Source organism: Anser brachyrhynchus (assembly GCF_964034855.1).
Source record: "Anser brachyrhynchus genome assembly, chromosome: 14".
Taxonomy (NCBI): domain Eukaryota; kingdom Metazoa; phylum Chordata; class Aves; order Anseriformes; family Anatidae; genus Anser; species Anser brachyrhynchus.
The window spans coordinates 4,118,600-4,144,771 of NC_137709.1; the positions used below are offsets into that span (position 1 = coordinate 4,118,600).

The 26,172-nt window shown below is 38.1% G+C and overlaps 1 protein-coding gene across 2 annotated transcripts in view; it reads right to left on the minus strand.

Annotated features, from left to right (window-relative positions):
* The window catches only part of TRPC7 (transient receptor potential cation channel subfamily C member 7), a 94,555-nt gene extending 68,938 nt beyond the window's left edge, over positions 1 to 25,617 (minus strand). The window contains exons 1-4 of one of the 2 annotated variants that reach the window (XM_080555392.1): positions 25,275 to 25,617; positions 10,656 to 10,732; positions 4,395 to 4,432; positions 3,257 to 3,584 (exon numbers count right to left, since the gene is read on the minus strand). Coding sequence is in view for 1 of the 2 variants with exons in the window: in XM_080555393.1 (XP_080411519.1) it covers positions 3,257 to 3,258 (2 nt within the window). In the remaining variant the exon portion in view is untranslated. Of the gene's footprint in view, positions 1 to 3,256; positions 3,636 to 4,394; positions 4,433 to 10,655; positions 10,733 to 25,274 lie in introns of those variants that run through there. The other variant, XM_080555393.1, reaches the window with a different exon arrangement.
* Between the last annotated feature and the right edge of the window lie 555 nt (positions 25,618 to 26,172).

Here is a 26,172-nt window from a genome sequence, read left to right on the forward strand (position 1 = left end):
CATGAGGTTTGTTCTTGGTGTGTTGTCACTGAAAACACTGTTGAAGCTGAAAATCTTACTCTGGCAACAAAACTCTCATGGCTGAGTGCCGTCCATGTAGGACAAAGGAAACACAGAGAAGAAACTGGGCTGCTTCATTTTGAGCCTACCCTAACAAATGCCTTTTCTCCTTGGTCCTCCCTTCCACAATGCTCCAGTCTACACCATGTAAGGTCTTTTGTCACCTCTCAGGTCCCACACAGCATATTCCCATGCAGCATGTTCCCACACAGCAAAAGCTACTATGGAGCAGCAAAACTTCTATCTAGACATCAGGCTTGGAGAAAATGTTCAAAGACACTAATACCTTAAGAGGTTAAATTGGAGATTTTACAACAGGGATTTGAACCAGAACTTTAAAAGCATGTAGGACAGGCTGAATGATATCTAGTTGAGTAGATATATCTGAAGTCTGAATAGGTATTGAAATTAATGGGTATTAGTATCTATGGTAATTCTGGAATTCTCAGGTGATGTCACCTTTTAAGTGACCAAAAGCATGAAAATTGAGCAGGGCATTCACAAAGATGCCTTTAGGTACTTAGGGACTCTGACTAGTCTTTGGATTTCCTTTTTGTGAAGAGAGGCTGACAGGATTCTCCCTTGTTCCCTTTCAATTGGCCTCTTTGCCTAGAAACTACTACAGAAATCTAGGATAAGTAACCATTACTATGAGCCACTTTGGGTAAAACATCCGTGAGGGGAAGCTTTGATAAAACATTGACTCTGTCATGGTGAAAAGTAAATTTTAGCTTTGGAAATCCATTTTGAAAACATAACGCTTGTTCCTGTACAGCCTCAGAAACTGTCAGAATGAAATTTTACTTGTTATTTTTCTTTCTACTTACACCAATGTTTATAAAAAGAATCAGGGCACAGAAAGGCTGTAGAATCCCTGAGGCCTCTTTGGAATTGCCACAGCTATTATATATCAAATGGAACATTTTTTCCCTATTAGCCCTTCCACAAAGAAAATCTGATCACTGAAGCCATGCTATAACCATGAACAAAAATTAAGGAAACAAAGCTCTACAAACAGACACAAATCGATACATAGAGATTAGTGCATTTAAAACAGTAAATAATACTGCTCTGAGCAAAAATAGTAAGATGTTGTACCTTTTGGTTAAAAAATTGACAACATATTTTGTTGGAGACTCCAGACTTCAGGTGAGGAGCACAGACTGAACACAAACTACAAATATTTATTATAGTATATGCAACAGGCTACTCTGGAGTTCCAAATGCTGTGTAGGCGTATGTTACCAGATCTCTCTGAGATCTTTATTTTTTCCAATATCTTAAATAACTTTCTAAGTCTTTCTAAGTCAGAACATTTCTAAGTCTTTCTAAGCCAGAACATTATCCTTTAAGACAAAAGTTTTAAGTGTCGTCGCTTTTTACATATTGCTGACTTACTATGTATACAACTGAATATCATTTGGGATAGCCGGCTTTGATTAAGAATAGTTTATTCTGAAGCTTTCTATGTTTTGAAATGCAAAAGTACCTTTCTATTTAGTCTTGAGATAGCTAAAACTGTTACAGTACTATTAACAATGTGGTCCTTCTGCATACATATCCAAGGATAATTAATAGAATATTTTAGTTCTATTCAGGCTGGGGGTTGTGGGGGCAGGTGGTGTGCACATATCCAATAAATATTGCAGATATTCATTCCTTTGCAGAGTAGACCTACAAAGCAGTTGCAGGAAGCAGTATTCCCAACAGCTCATATAGATAAAGGAAAATGATATTTCAAGGTCAGTCTCTGAAAAGAGGCCTCTTTACTTGTGGAAGTACAAGTGCAGACAGCAAAGCCACACCTTCTGAAATCCCTTTGATAAATGCTATGGTGAGATACATTAAGACAGAAAAAAAAAAAGTCTTTCACATCCTCTCTGAAGTCTAGTAGAAGGAAGCCAGGTCTTCCCTGTGGTTTGAAAAAAAAGGAAATAGAATTTGACTTTTACCAGACATCTTTCACAGAAAAACAAAAAACAAACAAAAAAACCCACCACTTCTCAGCTGTTTTCCCCTCATAAACTAAAAATAAACATGTTCTTTCCCTTTCCAAAGCAAAGTCACTCACCAGCACAAGTCTTTTACACCAAAAGAGACTGTGAAATAATCACCTTGGTTCTTGTGTTAAATTTCCTCTTGTTTTATAATCTATTTACTGTGTTCTTTTTTTTTTTTTTTCTTTTTTTTTTTTTTCCTTCCTTATTTTTCCTTCATATAAAGTAGTGAAAATGACTGATTACTGCAAAGGTATCATAGAATACTTCTGAGATAAATCAAAACCAAGTATACTATTACATTATCTCCAGTTGTCCATTCATTAACATGTTTAGCCACCAAATGAACTATCATGAAGAGAATCTGTCCTTTAAAATAAAAATCTGGCTAGTTGAACTAGGAATGATTTATCCTCACTGTTGAAACAGTTTGAAAGTCAGTCAGATCACAGCCAGAACACAACAGAGGAATACCTGTTCATTCATAATTTTTTACTACTGATGACAGCAACGAAAATTGTTTCTAATTGTGCAAGCAGGGGGCACTGTAATGCTGAATTTCAACAAACTCTTCCATTAAAAAGAGAAAGAAAAAGGTCTGAAAAGAACTGAAAATCTCAGTTCTCAGTGTATTTCATTTTTCCCTATTGCTGCACCCTTTTCACTTGATATTTATTTGCTTGATACTTATTATGACTAGAAAAAAAATACATAAAGATTCCTGACACTCAGACCCAGCAAGCTGAAACAGGCATGATACAATGTCCAAAATTAACACCTGTCATTTTTCCTCCTTTTGTGTTGGTCAAACTGTTTCCAGGATGAATAAACCCTTTTAAAAAAAATCACCCAGCTACAAGAGAAGACAACAGCATGGCTCCAAACCATGTGGCCAGCAACATACACCAAGCCTTTTCGAGGTATACTGAGACCGAACAGATTTGCACAAATTCCAAGGGTAGAAAGCTGAACCGATTTTATCCACAGCCACCCACCCAGCTCAGCACCAGCCCAGACCCAGGCTCGTAGGAAACCAAGCTGCATCGAGACATCTCCAACCCCAGCAAAACTTCCCGGAGCACAACTAGGGACTGGCATTGGAGCCAGGGCACTTCTCAGACGAACCGAAAATCGAGCCGGCTCTGGACGAGGCAGAGCCCGGGGGCTGCTCGCCGCTCGGCTCAGGGGCAGCAGCTTACATGTGCGCGTCGGGGCCGGGTCCGCTTCACCCTAGAGGCGCGGGGCGCTGAGCGGCGCTGCGCGGGCGCGGCCCCCCATGGCGGCGCTGTCCGTGGTGCTGAAGTGGAGCTGTCCGTGGTGCTGAAGCGGAGCTGTCCGTGGTGCTGAAGTGGAGCTGTCCGTGGTGCTGAAGCGGAGCTCAGCCGTGCCGGACGGGGCGGGAGCTGTCTACACTGCTGCAGCGGCCGGCGGCACGGTGGAGGCGGCTCCTCATCCTCATCCCCTCCGCGCGGCTGGGGCAGAGCTCCCCGGGAGAGCCGGGGATTCGCTTCCCGGTGGAAAAGCCTGCTGCTGCGGGGTTGGCATGTGGGTTGCGTTGTCCTCCCCGTCTTCCCTCCCCGCCCTCCCTCCCTTCCCACGCCGTCCTCCTCTTGTAGGTGTGGATTCAGTGTTTTTTTTTTTTTTTTAGAGCGCGCCCCCTTCTCGTCCGGAGCTGTGCAAGTGCCCTCGCGCCCTTCCAAGGGCTGCCCTAGAGGAGGCGTGGCGAGAAAGCCCTCCTGGAGAGGGCAGAGCTACCTCTGGGCCGCCCAGCGGGGCGGGGGGCTCTGCTGGGGGTCTCTCCCTCTCACACGCTGCACGTCTGCCTCATCTGACTGTGCCACCCCCTCTGCTTCTCCGTCTACCGTGCACAGGTTGAGATCGGTTTGCTGTCTTGAGACAGCTTGTCTCTTCTTAGGGGGGCGGCCCAAGGAGGTGTGTGTATGTGATGGGGGGAAGTAAAGGAGGAGGGAGAAAGTGAAACCAACAGTCAAACAAATAAAACAATCAATACAATCAATCCCCTCTCTCGCTTGACAGAGGAGGGCCACCAGAAAAACAGCTTCAGACTGTACCCAGGATCCCTGGGTAAAGCAGCCTTCTGGACTCTCTCCTGAATGGTAAGAGCAGACGTGTTCACTGGACCACCCCCCCCCCCCCCCCCAGGATACTCTCACCATCTCCCATTTAATGCCAGCCATATGGGTCCATCCAAGGCCATGACATTTCTTGTCCTTCCCCATCAGTGATGTTCCCATCTGATCCTTGCTACCTAGACACAAGTGTCCCCACCACATAATACACTCCAGTGAAATTACCAAATAAACCAGTCCACCTCACCTGGTATGTCCTGTTTCACACCGAACTGTGATGATGAACTTCAGCAAATTTCAGATATCATGTTAAAAAAAAGGAAAAAGTTTAAGTTTCTCCATGTTAGCTTAGACTCTCATTCAACACAACAACTGAAGGTGTACTTAACTTTAAGCACCTGCTCAAACCCATACTTATTCACTATATTACTTTGAGAACATATTCAAAGCCACACATGCATGCATGTGACTGTATCACAAATATGAAGAATAGAGCTGTCTTCTGTACTGGTATCAGTTTTTTACAGTCTGAATTTTGTTGATTCTGCAGGTCAGGGTCATGCTAGGAGTCAGAAACATCACAGTACAACAACTCTTCCTTCGTTTTCATTTATACAACAGCAGCTGCATCTTTGTTAAACGTATCTCGACGGAAGTCTGTGAAAGGCTACATGCTTACAATTGCCTTATTAACCCCTGTCCTGTACAAGCCATACCTTGCCTTTCAGTTCATCTCCAGTTCCACTGTTTCTTCCCAAACTTTACATAAGCTTTCTAGATCCATCCTAACTCTCTTTACCCTATTTGTATTTTTAAGTGGTTGATTGTTTCTACTAAAGTTTTTTTTACATCTAAACCATTATTTCTTTTCTCCTCAAGATACAGGTTAAGGGTGAGTTGCCAGATAGACACTCTTACATTTGAGCATATATTAATTTAGCATTCAACACTTCCCTTTTCCCTTCTGAATCCTTTCCCTCTGCTGTCTTTTCTAATCAGATTTTATGCAACACTTCCTGCACATTTCCAAAATATGTTTGGTTAAAATCCCTACGGACATTTTTCCCCATGATACCTTCTCATTCTGGATTCCACTCTAATTGCATTTAAAAGTCAGAACATATGTCTCACTCTCACAATGATGTCCCATCTTAACATTTCCACTGATGTCTTCTGAATTACTTATATCTCAATTAAATATTATTCCCTCCAGAACTATCATATAACAAGACAAATTCAGAAGCATTTAGTCAAGTAATATTTTTCTTGACCATTGATGATACAGAAACCAATGACCAACAAGAGAATATTTCCAATATAACATTTACTTATTTATTTTTTGTCCAGGTAAAGTTATCTATGCTATTTATTTATTTCCTTTCCAGAGTTTCCCAATTTTTCATAACAATCTGTTCATCTTTTTGTTCCTCTGTAAATTGGTGTAATTTCAAGGAAAAGGGATTTTACTGTAATTACATAACAAAGATTTTTTACATTTGTTATTACAGAAATCTCTCTGTACTCTGTAAAATGAAATAAATATGTACAGAGAAAGAACTTCACACATTAAAGAAAATACAATTTTGTGATTATTACAAAGAGTATTCACATGAAACCATATGACATTCTCATATTTTTATTTCCATTTAAGTATTCCTCTGGATAAGAGTATTGATAAGTGTGCCCTAAAACACTGTCCATAAAGAAAATCAACATATGACTGATTTTTAGCTCATTTTAGCAAGAATTAATACACACATTGAAGAGCTGAAATAAGAACCCTTAAATAGAAGAATAAGCTACCCATCTCTCGGAGTAAAAATCTCTAAATACTCAATATTCAAGAGGGGAAAAGGACATAAAATAAAACTAGATATTCTGTGTAAGAACAAAAACATAATAAGAAATCTCAGCTTCTTTTCTATGCAAAACAAAAATGTACAATTACAAAAGTACAACTTTTTTTTTTTAAACCATCAATTAATTATAGATCAAAGGAGATATTTTTGCTTCTATGACAGTAAATTACTTTATGCTTACTTTCATTATCTGATTCTAGATTGTAATCTGTAAATATAAGGCCATTTCAAAGTGGAAAATAAATGTAAATATTATCATATTTTAAAAACAATATTTAAGTATCTTTTGAATAATAGTCACTCCATGTGAAATGATATGTCTACACTAACCTTTCGTCTCTGGTTCAGATTTTGAGCACAAAAATCTTATTTGACTTTTCAGCCCCCAGAAGTATGCACTGTTCCTAGCCCCTCTAAAATGATGCCTCTTGATGCCTCTTAAGAGGTGAACACAACTTCTACCAGTGGCATTCCAAACTCTCAGCTGTGCCATACTTATCCTGTAGGTATCTGAAGCAATCAGAGAATAGAAGCATGATATCAAAGCTCTTTTTCTCCACTCCCACTTTTCATCAGGGGTAATTTAGAGTAGCTCACTGTTGCAGGTTAATTCAGAGTAGCTCTAAACTCCCACAGGGATTATCACTAAGGCAAGCAGGACAACTGACAAGCAGGAGTTTGCAAGTCTTCACTATGGCCAGTGTGATTCTGATGAGTCTCATGCAGAGACAAGCTCCTGGGAGCTACTCTTCACATTTTCTCTCTTTACAGGGGAAATCAGATAACATTTTGGGATAGCTTTTCAATTCCTTCAAGCATTTCAAGAGGCCAAAAAAAACAGAACCAAGATTAACTGTGCTTGTCTAAAAGAAGTTTTTTCCATCTAAACTTTTGAGCACTGAAAACAATACACAATGTATGACAGATGATAATCAACTTCATTCAATTTTACTTTAGTTTAAAAAAGCCTTAGGTAATAACCCAAGTTATAAAATGGAAAAGCTTATGCCTTGAAATCAGGGTTTCCATTAAATTTTTACTTTAATACTTGCAAACACAGAGGGCTCAAGCTGTATTGGTGACACTCAAGTTAGTACACTTTTGCACCGATATTGTCAACTTTTGCAGTTAGCAGCCTGTATGTCCTAAAGTATTCTACTACTTGTCCTGGGCCTGAAAGACAACATCTGAAAATACATTTCTGAACCTAACTTGGTTTTGGCCTTTCTTCCTCTCTGAAGCATTATTGTAAACAGTGTTATCACCAGACCAAGCTTGTCTAAATCACAGCTGCTTATGGATGCTGGTGTGATGCCAGTACTCTGAGTTATCAGCTAATGCAAGCTAGCTGAAGGTGAACTTCCCAGCAGTACTTCAAAAACTTTTAATCTCGATAAAATAAATTGGTAAATAGTCATTTAAGATCTCTCAGAAACAAGAAAGTTGGTAGAAACTGTTGTCCAGGACTTCCAGTAACTAGCCAAAAGCAGTTATGCTTGGAAATAGTAAAGCTTGATCAGCAGTATTAAAGAGAGAGAGATCATGCAATGGTCTCTTTTGACTTTAACATAAAACAGTGATAAAGGATCGGCTCATACACACATCAATCTCTGTAGCTGAAGAAAATAAGTCCCAAAGTAACTAACAATTTCACATGGGAGAAAACAGTCCCTCTTTGCTCTCTCTAGAGTCAACAGGAGGAGGCAAAAAGATAAAGATTTTGGGTAGGCAGGTCCAGCACTACAAGCTGATGACAGAAAGATTTAGTAAGTGCACCAAATTTAGCCTGGAGAAATGCCAGACATTTTCCAAAGTGCTTCACATAATATGTCTACTCATTGATAGAACAAAAGTGAAAACTAGCAAAGATGCCAGCTCAGTTAAGAAAACCACTAGTAAATTCCTTGTTCACAGTCTTCTGAATGAAGTCAACATGCTCCACAGGCACTGTATTTAACTCGTTCCTTCTGTCTTTGATCTTTCATCTCTAATAATTTTTCTGACCTTCAAACAATATCCACAAAAGAATGGCTATTCCATATAACATTCTATTGTTTCTAGCATGCAGCTTGGATTTGTGGACCCCTTGTCTCATTCTGTCTTTTCAGGACAGAAAAAAAGATAAGGAAAGAAAATATGAGACAACACAATCCTTCTGCCATTGTCCCTCCACATTGTCCCTCCACAGGTTCACATATGGTGAACACTATGAGAACATTAGACAAGAAAAGCATCACAAGACTGCAGTAGCTTCCTCAGCTTCCCCCGGAAGCTAAAACAGAATTTCTCACTGGCACCCTTCTCAGCTCTTGGTATTTCAAAACAAAATACATTTTTATGTGACTTAGCTCCTTTTAGCAAAGTCTGCATTGATATCATTGTTGTGCTAGGAAATGTGACTAGCTCATGAGACATTTTTCAATGACTCTTTTAACAGTATTTTTAGGTGTCCCCTGGTTTGATACATGCATAAACCAAATATAACGGTAGTAAACATGTGTGCCAAAATGGAACTTGCTTGTGATTGCATCCCAACAATGCTGGGAAATTTCTTGATCCTGGTAAATAAAAGATGGGGATATGGGGGATTGCTATGAAAGATTCAAATCCTCCAAGCATCTTCACTACAAAGAGGGCAGCTCATTTTGTCACCAACACTAACTGCTTGCCCACACATTAATGCTAAAAAGGAATTAATAGCCTATATGTGGTATTGAGGGCAGAACCTGAAGCAAACCTCAAGACAAACTACACAAATAAAACCTTTTCCAAAACTTGAGCAGACTCATATTAATCTGCTTTATTGTGGAATGAAAAAGGTGTTTCTCTTCTTAAAAACTTCACTCATGAATGTATCAAGGTGGTGGTGGGAAGGGGGTTGAGGATCTCAGTCTTTTGTTGAAAAACAATTTCAGAACATCTGAAACACATTTTTACACTTATGTAAAATTTGGCAGTGTGAGGAAAGAATCAGAAATGTTGAAATGTGTTTAGGATGACTCAAAGGCTGAGGATTCATTTCATGCAACTGTTATCATCTAAAAGTGTTAAGGCATCCTCTTTTGTCAATGACCAGAATAGTTTGCAAAAAAATAGACATTTGCTAGGCCTTCTGAAATACTATAATAAAGCATATCCATGTTGTGATAGGTAGGCATAGGTAGGCTGTGAGCTTCAGATGTACTTAAAGTCCTTACCTTCAGTGATTAAAAAAAAAAAAAAAAAAAATCATCCTGAGAGAGACTACATTGATAGCTTTCTGGTTATATTTCCTAATTTAGCAAGGACTATTTTTCTTCCAAGGGCAAGTTTATTTGTCCAGTGAGATAACTTCATATCTGTCTGGAAAACACACTCACAAAGAAGGTATTACATAAACATTAATCCGAAGACTACTTTAAATAGTTATCAGTATTAGATACATGATACCTAGCTGCCTAGGTTGAATTGTGTTACATGCTGTAAGTGAAGAAATACTAAAGACAAATTCACTTCAGATCTCTTTCTGAAGGCTAGCAATCCATTACTTGTCTTAAACTCCTATTTGTATTTTGTCTACTGCCTTTGCTTGCTCAGTCTTGGACAAGAAAAACTCAAGAAAGGAACAGAGCTTGTCCTCTTCCTTTGCCTCATCTTTTGTACTCTAATTCAATGCTTCAATTATATAAGCTATCGGTTATCACTTTCAATTCAGTCCCTGCTGAAATGGAGAGCTCAGAAATAGGTGTTTTAAGCTCACAATGGGTTCTTGTATTTGGATTAAGAAGTTGCAACCTTAAGAAGTTGCAACCTTCTCATCATCCATAGTTTTATCACAGATTCAGTAGAGGCAATGTGCAGAATGAACCTGAAGTACATATCACAATATGCCACAGGATACTCACAGAAATGGGAAGCATCAGATTCATCACAAGAATTTTTTTTTAACTCTACCATAACATAACAGTTCAGACACTGTGTTGCACTCAGGCGTCCTAGGTGTGAAATTTTACACCTCTAAAATGTCATGATTATTAGTAATAATCTACATATGGGTGTCACTAAGGTTCTTGCTTAGTATCCAACCAAACCAAAGACAAAACAGCTCTTTAGCATCTATTTAGCAACCTGAGGATGAAGGGGTTAAATACCCTACAAAATCCTTCAGCCTCAGTTCAACTGGGGACCAACATAATCTGACTAATATCACTAGTCCAGGCTATGCATTGCAGTAAATCAGTGTGCACGCCAATTGACTTCAAATTGTTTCTGTTCCATTGCATTTACTACCCAGGGGTAGTACGATGTACTTTCTTTTGCTCACGTGCCTGGAAAACATATTTCTTGCTTTTTATTATTCTAGGAAATTAGCTTTGTGAATGAGCCCCTCAGAGCATTTGAAATGTACAATACACTTTATTTTGAAGGCAGCAGAATTCGAGCACCCTTGAAACTGCACATTTTGTTTCATGATAAAAACAAAATGTCAATACTGTCACCTTTGAGAGTCAGGCAAAATAGGTCTTTCATTTCACTATGGCAAGTACAGTTGTGAGTCACTTACAGTTATACTTGGCATGCTCCTATTTTGCAAGGAAGGATACAAGAGAATCAGGTTTACAAACAGACATGATATGCCATCACAAAAAGGTGGCAAGAACATTACATACTTTTCAAGCAGTGCTGAAGGATCTGGAAGTCTCTCTGGTCTTTCACATTCTGGATTTCACGTCATATTTTTGTGAACCTAATGGGTAGGATAAATACATCGTGTTTATACTGTGATTTCTAATCTGTGTAGTAATCAACTGTGACATTTAAGAATCCTGATGACTGAGCCTTCAAAAACTCTGTCTTGATGGTTGATAGGTGAAAAACATGCAAACATTTTGAGCAAAAGAAGATTGACTAGCATACTTAAAAAAATAAAAATAAAAAATAGGAGCATCATTTCTAAAATGTAGTGTGCTGAGTATAAGGCAACATTAAATATATAAGGCAACATAAAATATAGCACACTGTGACCAGAACAGTAATTCGTTCTAGAACACACCCGTGGTTATTTAACATCTTTGCTATGTACAGCCTTCCCCGCCCCTCAGAAAGGGATGACACCAGCTAAATGACACAATTAGGAGAACATTTTCTTCTTTTTTAACTAGACATTTATTTGGGGAAAAAATAATAAAAAATTGGCCATTGAAACCATGGTGAAACCATGGTGAAACCATGGTGAAAAGAAGGTTCTCTGTGTCCCTTATTTTCCTTTCTTATGCCATTAGGCCTGGACTTAGAGATCAGATACATTATTTCCTCTTCAAACAGTGCCAAAACTATGCAGGGAGGTTAAAAGACTCGTACATTTGTGGAATGAGCAAGAAAAAAAAAATGAAAGAAGAATCCTTTTTCTCAGCCACAGGTCAGGTAGATTATAATCTGACAATGTAAACTTTAGTTTCCCAGTGTCTGATAGTACTTTTTTCTTTTTTTCCACCAGTCTTTGCTTTTAGAGGAGCAGTTTGTTTTATGCTCCTCTAACCTGCTTTGTTTTGATTATATATGAGCCTTCTCATTAGGCTCCAGGTTTTAATTTTCTCTCCAAATTAAAGCAATAAGCCCAAAGCATGAAATTTATGGGGTCACACATACTTCATACTTATACTATTCTACCCAAATCATTCATTTCCATTCATTTAAGCAGAAATCCTGAATAAACATGCACCTCCCTAGTCACTTGTCTGCCTACTTCATCTTGCTACCCAGCAAGGGAAGTCTAAACTACTACAGACTTGCTACTTCCTGAGGCCAAAATCAACATACTTTACTTCCTGCTGTGTTGGGTACAGAACCAGCTCTTCAGCTATTGTAAGTAAAAAGGAGAGTCTGTGCCTAAGACTAAGGTTCCCAATGAAGGTGCTTAGGAAGACAAAGAGATGGCCAAAATTTAGGTCTGCTCTTCCCTGGGGCTCTCCCTGTTTAGGTATATTATCAGAGGGATTCATTCCCAGAAATGGCAGCTTAGTAAATTTTTTTTTTCTATTAAATTGGTTTGCTAAAATGACCAGAAAGCAAATCCAGCATGGGAGTATTTTGGGGAGATTGAAGGGAAGGATACAGCTGCAGCCCCTTGAAAGCCTAATGGGAAAATAAATTCCACATGAAATGAGGAGTGGATAATTATGTGTTGCCTAAGAAAAATAAAACTGTTCCCTCCTAGAGCTTATTTTGTTTTGAATTTAAGTGCTGCTGGTGAATTTCTATCTATTCAGAATGATTGGAAGAGATGAAAGTGGTGAGGAGAATCTACAAAAGAAGACTGTATACAGTAACAAGAAAATGCTCAAAATGAAATTGGCTTTTTCATCTTGAAACATGGATGTTTTGGAGATGGTGAAGTAGTTACCTAATAAAAGAGAAAACAGCATGCCTATTAAAAGAGGGATTTAGAATGTTACATGTAAGTGATGGATTTCTGTTCCTTAAGGGAAAAAATTAAGTGTTTTAAAGGAAAAAATAAACCCTACAGTTTCCTAATCATGTTTCAAATGATAAATATGTCGATCAGAGAAGGAGAAAAGGGTTCCTATAAACCAGCAGCAGTATCTGCACATGGAGATGAGGCAAAACTCCACAGGCAGCCTCTTAATGGTGCTTGAAACTGAAAGAAAAAATGTCCCTTTTAAAATATCCTATTCAAAACATGCAGGGATTGGAAAGAATATGAAGTTCAGATTCCTCTTAAGATGTGATTACAGTGACAAGAGGATTTTTTTGAGGACATGCAATCCTGTGGTCTGCTCTGGAGTCAGAAAGGCATGAGTCAGGCAGAGTTACAGAGAGGACAGAAACAAGCTGGTTCTAGGTATGAAAACCCTGAGCTAGCTCCAGGCAAAAACTCATATAAATAGTTCAGTGTTATTAGTTCAGAGTTATTCATTATATGGATGAAAAGCAAATGAATTTCTTGGCTGAACAGAAAAATGAGTCAAAAATACATAAAGACAAAAGAAACGACTCACAATCACTATGCAATTAATGAAGAAAAAGTTTTATAAGTATTGTTATTTTCTTTTTAGGTCACATATTTTGCATTCACAGAATCAGAGATGGGTTGAGGTTGAAAAGGACCTCTGGACTTCATCTGCTCCAGCCACCTGCTCAAGCAGGGCCACTGAGAGCTTTTCAGTATCTCCAAGGAGGAGATGCCACAACCTTCTGGGCAGCCTGGGCCAGTGTGCTCCATCACCCTCACAATTTGTTTTTTTGTTGTTGTTGTGAGGAAAAAACATTTCCTCACCTACAGCCAGCCACTTGTGGATGCAGTTGTGGTATTGAACACATCTTTAATCCTAATGTATGAACCTTCCATCATCTTACTTGAGTAAAAAATATTTTTTTTCCAAGTTTTAGCCTTCAAACCCACAAATCTCAGCATCAAGTACCACATAAGTCTTCAATATTGGGCAGTGGGTAGAACCTGATGTTTTTGCTTGCTGTTTAACATTTGCTGCACTGCTGTTTCTTTAAAATGCTGCAACAGCTACTTAATTTCTCCAGTATTACATTGGTTGAGCTTTTATTTATTTATTTATTTATTTGGGAGGTATTAATTTATTTTGAAGAGGTTATTGTTTTTTATTACTAATGATATCTATATTTCTTCTTCTTCTTTACATGGTGGAAGGTGTGCCACACCTCAGCGGCACAGCACCAACTCTGGGCACCTGCCCTGGCTGTGTCACAGCAGACAGAACATTGGAGGTGTCCGTGTCACAAAGAGTGGCATGGGCTGCCCAGGATGGGTATAAGAAGGGCTGCTGGCAGTGCTGATGTCAGAAGAGCAGCTGGGCCACTCATTATTCCAGCAAAATGAACTTCCTTACAAGACAGACAAATGGAGCGTACTGTGAAGTTACGTGCAAGGACCTGTGGTTTTCCGGATAAGGAACATACTACACGACAGCCAGGTGACCTACATTTACAGCTGAAGACAAAAAGCCAAGCCAACAGGGAATTGCATCTAACATACAGACACAGAAGGGGGGCTACTCAGATGGACCATGCTTTTTAAAAGGGAAACCTGAGCAGGAGCAGCTGCATGGGGACAGTTTTTCCTGCTGCCATACATAAGAAACAAACCAGATCAATACTTAATTTCCAAGGATTACCTTTGATTGACAATACCCATTTTGTAAGGTGAGCATAGACAACTCCATAGCAGTTTCTAATGCAATACTAACTCCTTAGTTAGTGACTAAAAAAGTTTTTCTTCCCAAATCCTGTTCAAGCAGTGCCTGTCCCATTGCTGTCCTGGGTCCTAGCAAAGGAACTGACTGCTCCAAGATACATCTTCTGTTCAGAACTAAAAGATTTTTGCTCTATTTACAATTTTAAGGCAAGTCTTTTTTCATAAATACTAGACTTGCCTGTTTAGAGGTTTGACATTTTATTGACAGCCATACAAGTTAGATTATGCAGATGGAACAGACGCTGCCATTTTTAGGTATAATTAACATTTCATTTCCTTTCAAACAATTTCCCCCATCATGTTCAGCACTATCCGGGCAATGGGAACGTTCAAAAGAACACTCCACTGCAGGTTTGTGTTATTTAAAAACAACAACAAAACACAAACAAACAAACAAAACTAGAAACCACACAGCTTATTTTTTGAACTCAAGAACTGAAGTTTTTTTTTTTTCTTTAATATCGATGTTCTACCATTGAGTTAATACCAGGTAAATTTAAATATTTTAATATATTTTTTAGCTTTAAATATCTTTTTAGTATTTAAATATATTTTTAGTGAGTTAATACCAAGTAACTTTAAATATTTTAATATTTAAATATCTTTTTTAGTTTTGTTTCATTTAATTTCTCTCACAGACTTAAAAGTCATCTTATTTTTTTCTTGAAGAAGAGTAAGAAAGGAGACCATGAATCTCCCTGACGTTTGCACAAACAACTGGGTTTGCATTCCCATCAACCCAACACCTTGCTGTGTACATACAGCAGCCCTGTTACAGTCCTTGTGAGCTTCTGAGGTGTGTAAAAGAGGAGATGAATCTCATTAGACTTGAGTCAGGCTGCAGGGGTATTTTACTGGGCTGCTAAGGAGATGGATGAGGTCCAGCAGTGTGTCACATCTATCCCAAATGCGGACAGAAGATGACACTTTCTTGTCAAGAAGATACCTGGACCATTACGGTGCTTTCCCAATTACCAGAGGGCCCTCTGAAGGCAATATATATAAATATATATTTATATATTTATATATATATATTTATTAAAAGCAGCCTGATTCTTGCTGAATGCTAGCCCAAAATTCATGATCCATAGGAGCACTCAGAATAGAGGAAAAAAAAAAAAAAGCCCAACACATGATAGTAATTTCCAAAGCTTCTCTCTGACAAGATTTAACGACAGTTTGCCACCAACGTCAGCCTCTGCTTTAATAGACCTGATGTGTCATTTATGTTATTCTTGCCACCCACACATTTTCTGTAAAACACGAGGAATATTCATTTTGCTGTTCACTTCAGTGACAGCAGGAGAATGCCCCAAACGGTGTCTGGCATGTGTCAGTTTAGTCTTGGAGGTAAATATATCAGAAAAGCAGCCTCTACATTTAGAGTCTGCAATACTGGCATGTAAAACTTGCCAGAGGTACACTGCCATGCAATGGAGCTGCAGGATCCTCCCAGTGTCAGAATAGCCAGAATAAGTTATAGCACAAAAGTCAGTGATATTTTCTGTTCTGGAACAAATCTTTTAGAAGATTGGTGTCTAACCTTGGCTAAACATTATAGAGCAACTTACTCTACAGAAAATGAGAATAAAATACATATTTATAGCCTCAAAACATCTTATTTCCCCTTTCTTTTAAATGCATTAAATACCTTACAACTGAGGTTTTCTGGCTGTTTTCACTAGAGTAGAGCAGAGAGGCAGCCTTCCCCTTGCAGGTAGGACTCTCCACATCTGATACAACAGGATGCTTTTTAATACCCTGCATGCTGTGGTGGGTGATTCGTAAAGACACTCGCTGACATTAATGTCACTTAGAAGGAAGCATAGAAGGTTTCTTTGAAAAGCACCCAGTTACTTGCTACTTTAATAATACTGTTTACTGGTCATTTACTATTATTTATGTGTACCTTAACCTAACTGTCAATGGAAAGAAGTTTTAAAGAGACAATCTAATAATATTTAAGGAGCATGAGCTCCAACATCTGAAGTGTTACTGAATCTAGACAAATTGTAAGCTGAAAAATGAGCTGTAAAAGATTCTAACAGCAGGGGTTGGGTTTTTATGCTAACTGGTGTAAGCAAGATTTACTTGGTTCTGAAATTACCTGTAGGGTTGTGGTTTCTGTGCTAGGAACATACCTGACACACATGCAGTCGTCATCAAGCAAATGGACAAAAAATAAAATTAAAAAAAAAAGAAAATCAAAAAGCTTTCACACTTACTTGCCACCTTGAGATAAATAGCAGAACTGAACTAGCAAAGGGAGCCTGAAAGCAGCAGCAATAAAATGGGAAGAGTCGGGCAATTGCTCATATTTATTGAAAGTGTAAAAAAGATTAATTTTCTGAATAATGAAATCTAAACATACGCATCCATTTCTACTATTGTAGTCCAATAAAAGTAAATTAAACAGTGTCATAATTGATGGCTTTTCCTTGTGAGATAACATTCACAAATGAGGCTATGGAAATGAATCAAACTAACTGTAAGTGCAGATCACATTGTTTACAGAGAGCAAGGAAAACCATCAGCCAAGTGTGAACGGCCTATGTGACGGTAATTGAAAAGAAAAAAAAAAACTGTAAACTTTGAAACTTTACCTCACTCCTCTTACCTTAAAAAAAAAAAAAAAAAAAAAAAAGGCACTTTCATTTTCTTCGTTAGTTTTTCTGAGTCTTAAAAGATGAGGAATGATAATGTAAGCTAGTGGCAGCCAAATGAAAAAAAAAAAAGAAAAAACTTTCATGATGAGAAAGTTTCAAACATTGACAAGTCTCTGTCAGCTCTATATACAAATGGATTTTAAAATCAGGCTGTTTCTTTGTGCTGAACAGGCAGATGAGTCACTGATAGATGGAGGAGTTTGTAGTGCAGCAGACATGAAAACTGTTCCTTATTATAAACCAATATAGGAAATTGCATACAGAAAACCTATATTTAAAGACAGACATACAAAAGAGTTTAATGAAGATGTTTTTGCAGTCTCACTTCAGCCTCCTCAGGCACAGGCGTTTCCCCACTCCTCCCAGAATTGCAGAGAAACACAGAAATACAACCAGTGACAGAAACCCACTTCTGGGGGCTTCACTCCTAATCTCTGAACCCCAAGAGTGTGTGTATATGTATACATACACACACACACACACATATACACATACAAAGTCTCGAACTTCTTCACAGGTGTGCCCCAGTCAGCTATTCTCTGCCTTAATGAAATGAAATCCAAGCTCTCACTGACGCATGAGGATGGGGAGAGAAGCGTTCCCTCACCTACTTGGGAACACGAGCCTGAAGGCTTTGGCCAAAAAGTTAAACTTCATTAAGCCTGTGGAAAACTACATACTTGACTCCAGATTTCAGTGATCCAGAGGATTCTGTTCCAAGTACCTGTCTTCACTATTTGGCTCAGTAAAATGTCCCGCAAATTGCTCAGCAGGAGCTACTGCCAGTGAAAGAGCCAAGGCCTGATGGAAACCCTGGAACAGGGACGAAAGATGAGAGCTGCTGCTGGCCACCTCTGCCACACCTCTGATGTTGTAGACAACATCAGAATTCTTGGTCAGAATCAGATTTATTTATTTATTTATTTGGAAGGAGTTGCCCCTCGTGCAAAGTCTGTTAGCTGAATGCCAAGCACATGGCTATGCTTGTTTTCTGTCCTTTCTGTCCAAAAGGCTTTTCTGGATGTCACACAAAAACAGTATCAAGAACTGAAGCTGAAATTATGAGCTAAGTAAAAACAAAAATAGATTCTTACAATATCAAAATACGTGTTTTCCCTTATATGGTTAATTCTCTCCCTTGACATATTGGAAGCTAACTCTGAAATCAATAAACCAAAACATTGCACAGTAAATTACTTGCAAGTAAAAGAGAATCCAATTCAAAGCTTTTTTTCTCCACAACATAAGTTAATAAATGAAACAGCTACACAAAGTAATAAAGAGGAAATATTTCTAATTTATGCAATGTTACAAAAGCTATATCCATCAAGTTTCTCTAGGGAAATGGACTGTATTAATAGATCCCCTTCAAATCTAGCCAAGAAGGAAATTAAAACTGGCTTAAAATAGAAATCAAAACCCTCACTATAACAATGAAAAAAGATTGCTGAATGACAGACAAAAAAAAAAAAAGAAAGAAAAAAAGCCAAACTCCCAAGAGCTAACTGTAAGACTGACGTAACTAAACTGTTTCATAAACACGTATGTTAGAAGAACAGCTCTGTACAGGAAATGTGAAATCACCACAGCATTACGTAGTTCCCACTTTTAAATGTATTTCTGAATGCTGAAGATATCACACATCTCTGTTTCTTTAAAGAATAATTATTGCATTAGTACTATATATATTTTTTTGATGCTTCACTGACAGGACAAAAAGCAACTATCCAAACTGCAGCCTGACTCTGGCAGAGGTAGAAACATAAGCCTGACTTTACACATAGCCTTCACATTAGCAGAGTTTATCAAAGCTAACAGCTCAGTCCTTTTCAAGGACACTAAAACCTTCAGCTGCTGAACAGTTTGAAATGTGGCAAGTCCTCAGCAAGAACTACTATGCTATACCAACCTGCCCTTGTAGACCTCTCTGCATGTTAAGGTAGACACAGAAATTCTTCTTAAGCCAAAGGCAGAGTTCATTGCACAAAAACAAACAAAAAGCTGTGAAAAAAAGTAAAAAAAAAATAAATCAATTTCTCATCATTTCTTTTACACCATGAGATCCTTGGTGCAAAGGTTTTTGTTTGTCTGTGGGGTTGGTTTTTTGGGGGGGAATGAGGCAGGCTTGTTTTACATTAAAAAAAAAAAAAGGCATAATTGAAATGGCTTGTAGGCGATGGTGTAAGATGTCCTAGAAAGTTTGTAAAGATTTGCAAAATCTCCTGCATATGTGAAACTAGAGAGAGAGAGAGAGGACCATGGAATTAGAAAAAACATTTACCAGCTGGAAATCTGAGGGAGCATCTTTAAAGGCAAAGAACTAAAACAAACAAACAAACAAATCAAACAACAACAACAGTAAAAAAAAAAAAAAGTTTACTGTACTACGCTATTGTGTAATAGAAGATTCACAGTAAAGAAAAACAAACAAGAACACAATGAAAAGAGAAAAGCAAATAGGTATTCTCAAAGGAATAGTAAAAAGAAAAGTTGAACTTCCTTTAGAAGCAATATCTTAAAAGGATTCCACTCCTAAAACCTCCTCAAATCTCCTATCCATGCAAACTCATAGGACTCTCTGGTCATTGTCAGGTTCAGGCTGCAGAAGTAAACCATCACTTCGGAGTCACAGGTACTACACAAACAGACAAAGATAGCAGCTCTTCCTGGATCCCCCTCAGTACAGCCAGCTGTGAAGGAGAAGCCCAAAACCTTAAAGACTTTAGAGTGTTCTTCATATGAAGCAAAGACTCCTTCAATACTTAATTATGGAGGCCATATTACTGAACCAAGTTGAAACATGGCTTTTTTTTTCAGTAGATGAGACATAAACACAATCATCCAGGCAGCCTCTAATGTCTACATATAACCTTTTGGATTTAGGCATACAACTACAAACATATACATGTATATATATGCATGCACACATATACAGAAACATTTGTTTTTCATTAGAGTCCAAGATAAAAAACAACACAAAATACTAATGATGGAAATCACTTTAATTTTTCAAATAGTTATTATTACCATACTTTGCTGTGAGTTAAGTGATGAGTAAGATTTTTACTTCATCTCCCCAGGCCTAGTTCACAGATTGGAATCTCTTTGCAAGCTCCAGGGAGAACATTCATTTTTAAAAAAGGCAAACAGAAAACTCACAACACTAATAGAAGTATTAAAACTGTTAGAAGAGAAAGTAGAACATTATAATTACTGTCAACAGTATAGATGTTCTTCGTACTCTGAAGTACAATCAACTTCTCTACATATAAGGAGCTATTCTTCATACTTCACTTTTGAGAAAAACATTAAACTGATTACATGGTGTTCAGGTTTTGCATATGTTTGTCTGGATTTTGAAAAGAGGGAAAGAAGAGAAAGCCACCCTTAGGGTAAAATACAGCTTAAAGGACACCTGATTTTTCAAACAATGCTAAACAGATTTTGGTAGTGGAGAACAGTGAGGGAAAAGTGGATGGTGGCTAAATGCAAAAAGTCCCCAAATCCTTAATTCTTCAATATTTGCCTGGAAGTTTAAGAGACCTTTGAATGTGTTTAAAAAAAATAAAATAATAAGCAGGCTTTCTACATGACTTCTCCAACCATCTTGTTACTACGTAGTTTCACTGAACATTGAAGATTTTCTATGTACTTGCTAATTGAATCTCTTTGTACCACCATGCTCAATTACTCCTCTCACTGGTCTTCTGTCTCTCTCACACTTCTACATTATGCCTGCCACACAGATACTTCCAAAACCAGCTGTTAAGTGTAACCAAAAAAAAACACATTTATTTGTTTTTGTATTCCAAGATTTTGATTGCATGCACTACAAGTTTAAGCTTGAAATTTTAGGGCTTTTTATAATCACTGCAGATGTTATATTCAGTGCAGATGGAACTCCCTACTCAAAATCAGACCAGTCCAGCACACTGTGATAAAACTGAACTCCTGCAGAGTATGGAGGGAAACAAGCTTTCAAAAACTATTTTTTCTTGTAACTGCTCTCTCACACACCTTCATCTTCACCCTCCAGAGAAAAAAGTTCCACTGCATTGGGGCTGCCTTGACAGCCAGCAGTGTGCTCCTGCCAGCTGAGTGAGAATTTAGAAAGGAACTAGTTCGAATTCAAACTTCTACAGAGTGCATCTGGAATTATACCATCCAGGCCAAACAACTGGATTGTTCATTAAAATCATCTGATTGCCATGCACTTATCTTTGTGCTCGCAACAAAAGAAAGAAAGAGAAAGAAGAGCTGCTTTTTTCAGTCCTTTGTACTATCATCTCTTTCTGTTAGAGTCTGCCTATTGGACAGATATTTTGCCATGATTGGTTTCTTTGACATGTATTTCTGTTGCTTTTCATCTGAAAGGAGAAGGTGTCTGAAAATTAAGCGAATTGTTCATTAAATAGCCACCCCTGCTTTGAGAAAAGGTTATTCTTTCTTTGGATTCTTTGATGCTGCGTTAATGATACCTTTCCTTCCAGAGTCTTTGTGCATAAAAGGCAAGCTCTTGGAGAAAAATTTGGAAAATAAACCTTTTTCCTCCCATCCTTTCCATGGCAGTAATTTAAAAGATAACTGTTTTGAAGATAAAGTTGATTTCTGATAAAAGATCTACTCTTTAAAATGGGAGTCTGTTGCTGTTAGCAGATGATTGACATGAAAAAAAATGATCCAGCAGAAGGAATGTCCAGACTGGCAACAACAAAAAAATAAAACAGCAGTCATAAGTCAAAATGATTCCACTAAAGTATTTCTGGGCTAGAACTATTTTAGTTGCTGTTTGTATTTCTATTGTGTTTAAACTATTTGTGCATTTAGATACAGCAGAAATACGTTATCTCACTTGAAATTATATTATAAAAGAGAGGAAGAGAGGAACCAGACAAAAGCCTCCTTTCTGCTAGACCCTGTATGCAAAAGCCACCACCACACCCTACCAGACTGTGGGGGTGGGGGGGAGGAGAAGTGCCAAGTAAAGGAAACAACAAGGAAATGAAATATAAGCCTAAAAACAAAACAACAACAAAAAGAAAAAACGAGGCTTGATCAGGAGGTACTAATGTTAATAGGCTGGATAAGAGAAATATCATAAAGAGTATGCAGTGTGCTGCCTGGGGAGATGTTTAACTTGTGTGCTAACCCTAGCACGAACTACATACAAGTTGTGTGGTTTGTGTTTATTTCTTCTGGGTAAAAAATAAAATAAAATAAAATATATATATATATCCAGATTTCACAACCAATTTCAAAAGAAAGCTTGCCTTGGAATATATCTTTTTTGAAAGACAAACTACCTTGGATTATTCCATATATAATTAATACCTGGAACCCCCTCCCTCTAAAATATATATACATATTTGGTAGGTTATTGAAAGTGACTGAAGGAATGGCTCTGCAGTGCTCAGCCACTGTCCCAACAACCTATAGCTATCTGACAGACTTGAGACGCCCCAGTGCTCGCACAGCTTCATAGTGACCAGCATACAGGATGCGTTCAAGCTCTCACTACAGGGGAGGATCTCTCCTTTGTTGGTGCAGAACTTTCTAGTCTGCTTCAAAAGCAGCAGCTGAAGCCAGCACTGGGACAGGCTCCTGGAGCATTGCCTTTATCAGCATCCTCTTCCTCTGGACCTGAGTGTAGCTGGCTACTGCTCTGCATCAACTTCTGTTCAAGTTCTGAGGACATCTGGAGGGCACATCTGTTGCAGAAGACACATACAGCTGGGTGCCAGCAGCATATCAAGGCAAGGGAGTCCCCAGAAGTCTCAAATATATGTTGAAAACCAGAAGAGAAAGGCCAATACCCATGAGAGTCCATATGCCAGTGCCATGAGGGACAAGATCAGATGGTTCTCATGCTCCTCTGGGGTATCCCAGTCCTTCTCTCTCTCCCTGCTTCCTTTCAAACCACAGATACTGTCAGGATGACAGGGAGCCCACAGCTGCCTGTTGTCCTGAGATCTTGTAGATTGCAGACAGATAACTTTTATTTCATCTTTGTTCCCATCTTCATCATCTAGTTCTGATGATCCTTTCCTCCAGGTGCCTGTGGGCAAGGGTATTCCCAAAACAGGCACTGTGAGGATTGTCTAGAAGATGGTAGTCATTCCTGAGCCAGTAAATGGACCCCTCAAAGCATTCAGACAAACAGGATAGCAACTGGCTCAGGAATTAGTACCATCTTGTCCTGAGTCACAAGCCCAGGTACCACAGACGTAGCTACTGATGAAAGGTATAGAAAAAGCTCTTGTACTTTCTTGTACTAGAAAGTTCTGAAAAATAAAAGTTTCATAGTAAACCCAAAGTATAATTCCAAGAGGCGTTTGCAAAAATAATCAGCAGAGATGAGAATTTTTAATTGATGACATTTTTCTTACAAGAAGAAAATAATGGGACAAAAATCCAGTACAAGGAGAGACAACTAAATCAATACAGCAGGCGGAAGAGTCACGGGAGATTATAATCGCATCTGTTCCTTTTTTGTGTGCTGTAAAGTCATTTTACAAAGCAGAGAGAAGCTTTAATGTAGAATTTCAACTCAAATTTTGGATTTTTTTTAAAGTATTTTTGCTGGATTTGTTTAAGCTGAAACCTTTACAACCCATCCATGATAGGGACTGAAAAAAATTCTGCTTTCTCCGAGCTCTATGAGTGTTTAACCTTGGTGCACAGTGTGATGAGCTTAGCTGCAGATGTCACTGTATGGTTCAATGTGGGAGAGATGTGAGGAAGAAAGATGAGCTACTGCAGTTCACAGATCAGGTTATTTATGGTGAGAGGATCTAGAGGTAACCTTGATTATGAAGACCTGCATCCAACTGAGTGCATGTTTTCTGCAATTACAATCAATTAAAAAAGAAGACTCCTGTGTCTTAATAGAACACTTTCCTTGTTCTGTCATACTCTAAGCAGTAAAACAAAAAGTAAGAATGTTAGCTAATATACAAGTAAGATAGAAATAGTGAAAACATGAAAAAGCCATTTTAAGTCTTGCAAAATTCAGCAGACGGAGGTATGCTCTAGGTTGTGGTAGTGTTCTTCTCAGATTTTCAGTACATTATTTCCATAAATATATAAGAAAAAAGACTCATCTTGTGAAATTTGTGAAGTAACAAAGATTTAAGGCAAGAAGCTGGGTCACATCATACAAAAGACAGTGTAGAAAAAGGATAACAATATGTTAAGATGTATAAACTGGATATTCCTCAGAAAACACAAGTAGTAATCATTCCATTTTACCCAGAATTAACCAGGGATTAAAGTACTACTCTCAGTTGGTATTTATGTGTTGTTTTGTATCTTTTAATTATTTAGAATTAAAATGAAAAGGGTAAGTGACTGTAGATGTAGAAAACATGACATACAATGAGCCTTTGAAGTAATTGGAATCAGATAGCCTGGACTAGAAGAGGCTTGAAGGGAAGTGACATTAATCTAGAAACCTGACTTAAGAAGCGGAAGCCGAATATAGTGTGATGATGACACATTTAGAAGTGATTTTGTAATAGCTCACCCCACATTAGGTGGGTAAGGCCTAATTTGTGTGTCTCAACTGGATGCATGAGAAAAATCCCTTAAAAAAACAAACTGCGAAGATGCGATGGAAGCAATAACTTGTTGAGAAGTGACTGCAGATGCATTAAGTGTTAACGATGCTTGTTCCAGTAACAGTACCCAAGATGGACCTCTTTTCAGAGAAATCTCACTAGCTTAAGATATGGCGTTACATGAAAGTCAGCCTTAACACTCTCTAGAGGTCACGTTTTCTTCTGTTATCTACTAAGTGATCTGCATTTTTTCCAGTCCATACGACTTAGAAAGCAAATAAAGAAGTTTCAAAATATTCACTCTTATTATGTCACATACATCTCAACCATTTGTCTGTACCTCCACATAAATGTCCAATTTTAGCCATGCTGAAGAATCACAGAAAAAGTACATGATCATTAATCAGCTGAAGATACAGTTTCCTTATGAAATACTGAGACATAGAACAAGATATCTTTAAGCCAATCAATAATGTTTTGTCACTGTATTTCATTCTTCCTAAAGATTCTTAACACTATTCTGTCTCATAGTACTTTTTAAAAATATTCATTAAGGGAATTAATCTAATATACACTTAAATAAAGGAGACAACTTGTTGCCAAGAGATTTCTATGTTTGCTTTTGTTATTTAAAAACAAGACTTTGAAAATCTTGATGTGGGTTTGAAAACCAAGAGAAGTAATGTATGTTATTATCATTGTTACATCTTCAAAAATATTTACTAGCTTTAAAATCACGCTTGTAAAGAAAAACAAAACAAAAAGATTCAAAGTGAATCAGCCTTTTTAAGCTCAAAAATGAAAGAGTTAGCAAGTTACCTTGAGCAAATCTGCATGCTTGCACAGATCAGTCAAACTTAAACTCTGGAAGGAAATAGGAAAAAAAACACACAACAAAATTGATATTTTCAAAAATACTTGTAAAGAAAAGTAAGGATACTTTTATTGCAATTAATTCAGCAACATTTCAGGTACTCAGACAGCACTAACAGAGGTAATTAAACATTAAACAGCGGTTGATGAGGAACAGCTGAGATCTACCCTCACTTTCTGCTATTCAAGATGAAATTCAGCTGTAAACTGAGAGGGTTAACTTCTCTTCAGCCTGGAGTCTGTGGTAGAAGTTATCAGGCTGCTCCTTGACTTCCATCAACCCTGGCAGTAGAGGAAAACATGCATTTTGGGGAAAGGTTACTTGATTTTCTAACAGTTCAAGGAAAAAAGGAGCCCAGAAAACTTCTCAACTTTTAAATAATAAAATAAACTGAACATCTCTAAATATAAGAAGGTGATGATGTCTGCTGTGTTATAGCCAGGAATTGGGGCTTAAGGGTCTGAGTATCAACTGAATTTCATGTAATTTGCTTGATGCTTGTCCTGTCTGCAGCTGCAGAATGATGCCAGCAAGAGGATCCCAGGGTTTCTCTCCTTCCCTGACAGCTGTCAGTGTATTATAGACATAAAGGTAGCTCACGGGACATTTTCTGTTTATCTTATATCTAGCAAGGAACAGAGCATACAAGGAAAGTTCAATCACTTTTTATTTTCAATAATCATACCGCTTTGCCAGGGGGCATTGGCTCAGTTATTTGCACGTGAGCACAAACCCACACAACTGCTCCCTCCGATGCAGCGGCATTTCAGCTCCGCAGCTGGCTCTGGGTGAGTGGTGCAGTACAGCTTTTGCTTCCCTCCAGTGTGTTATCCAAGAGAAGGG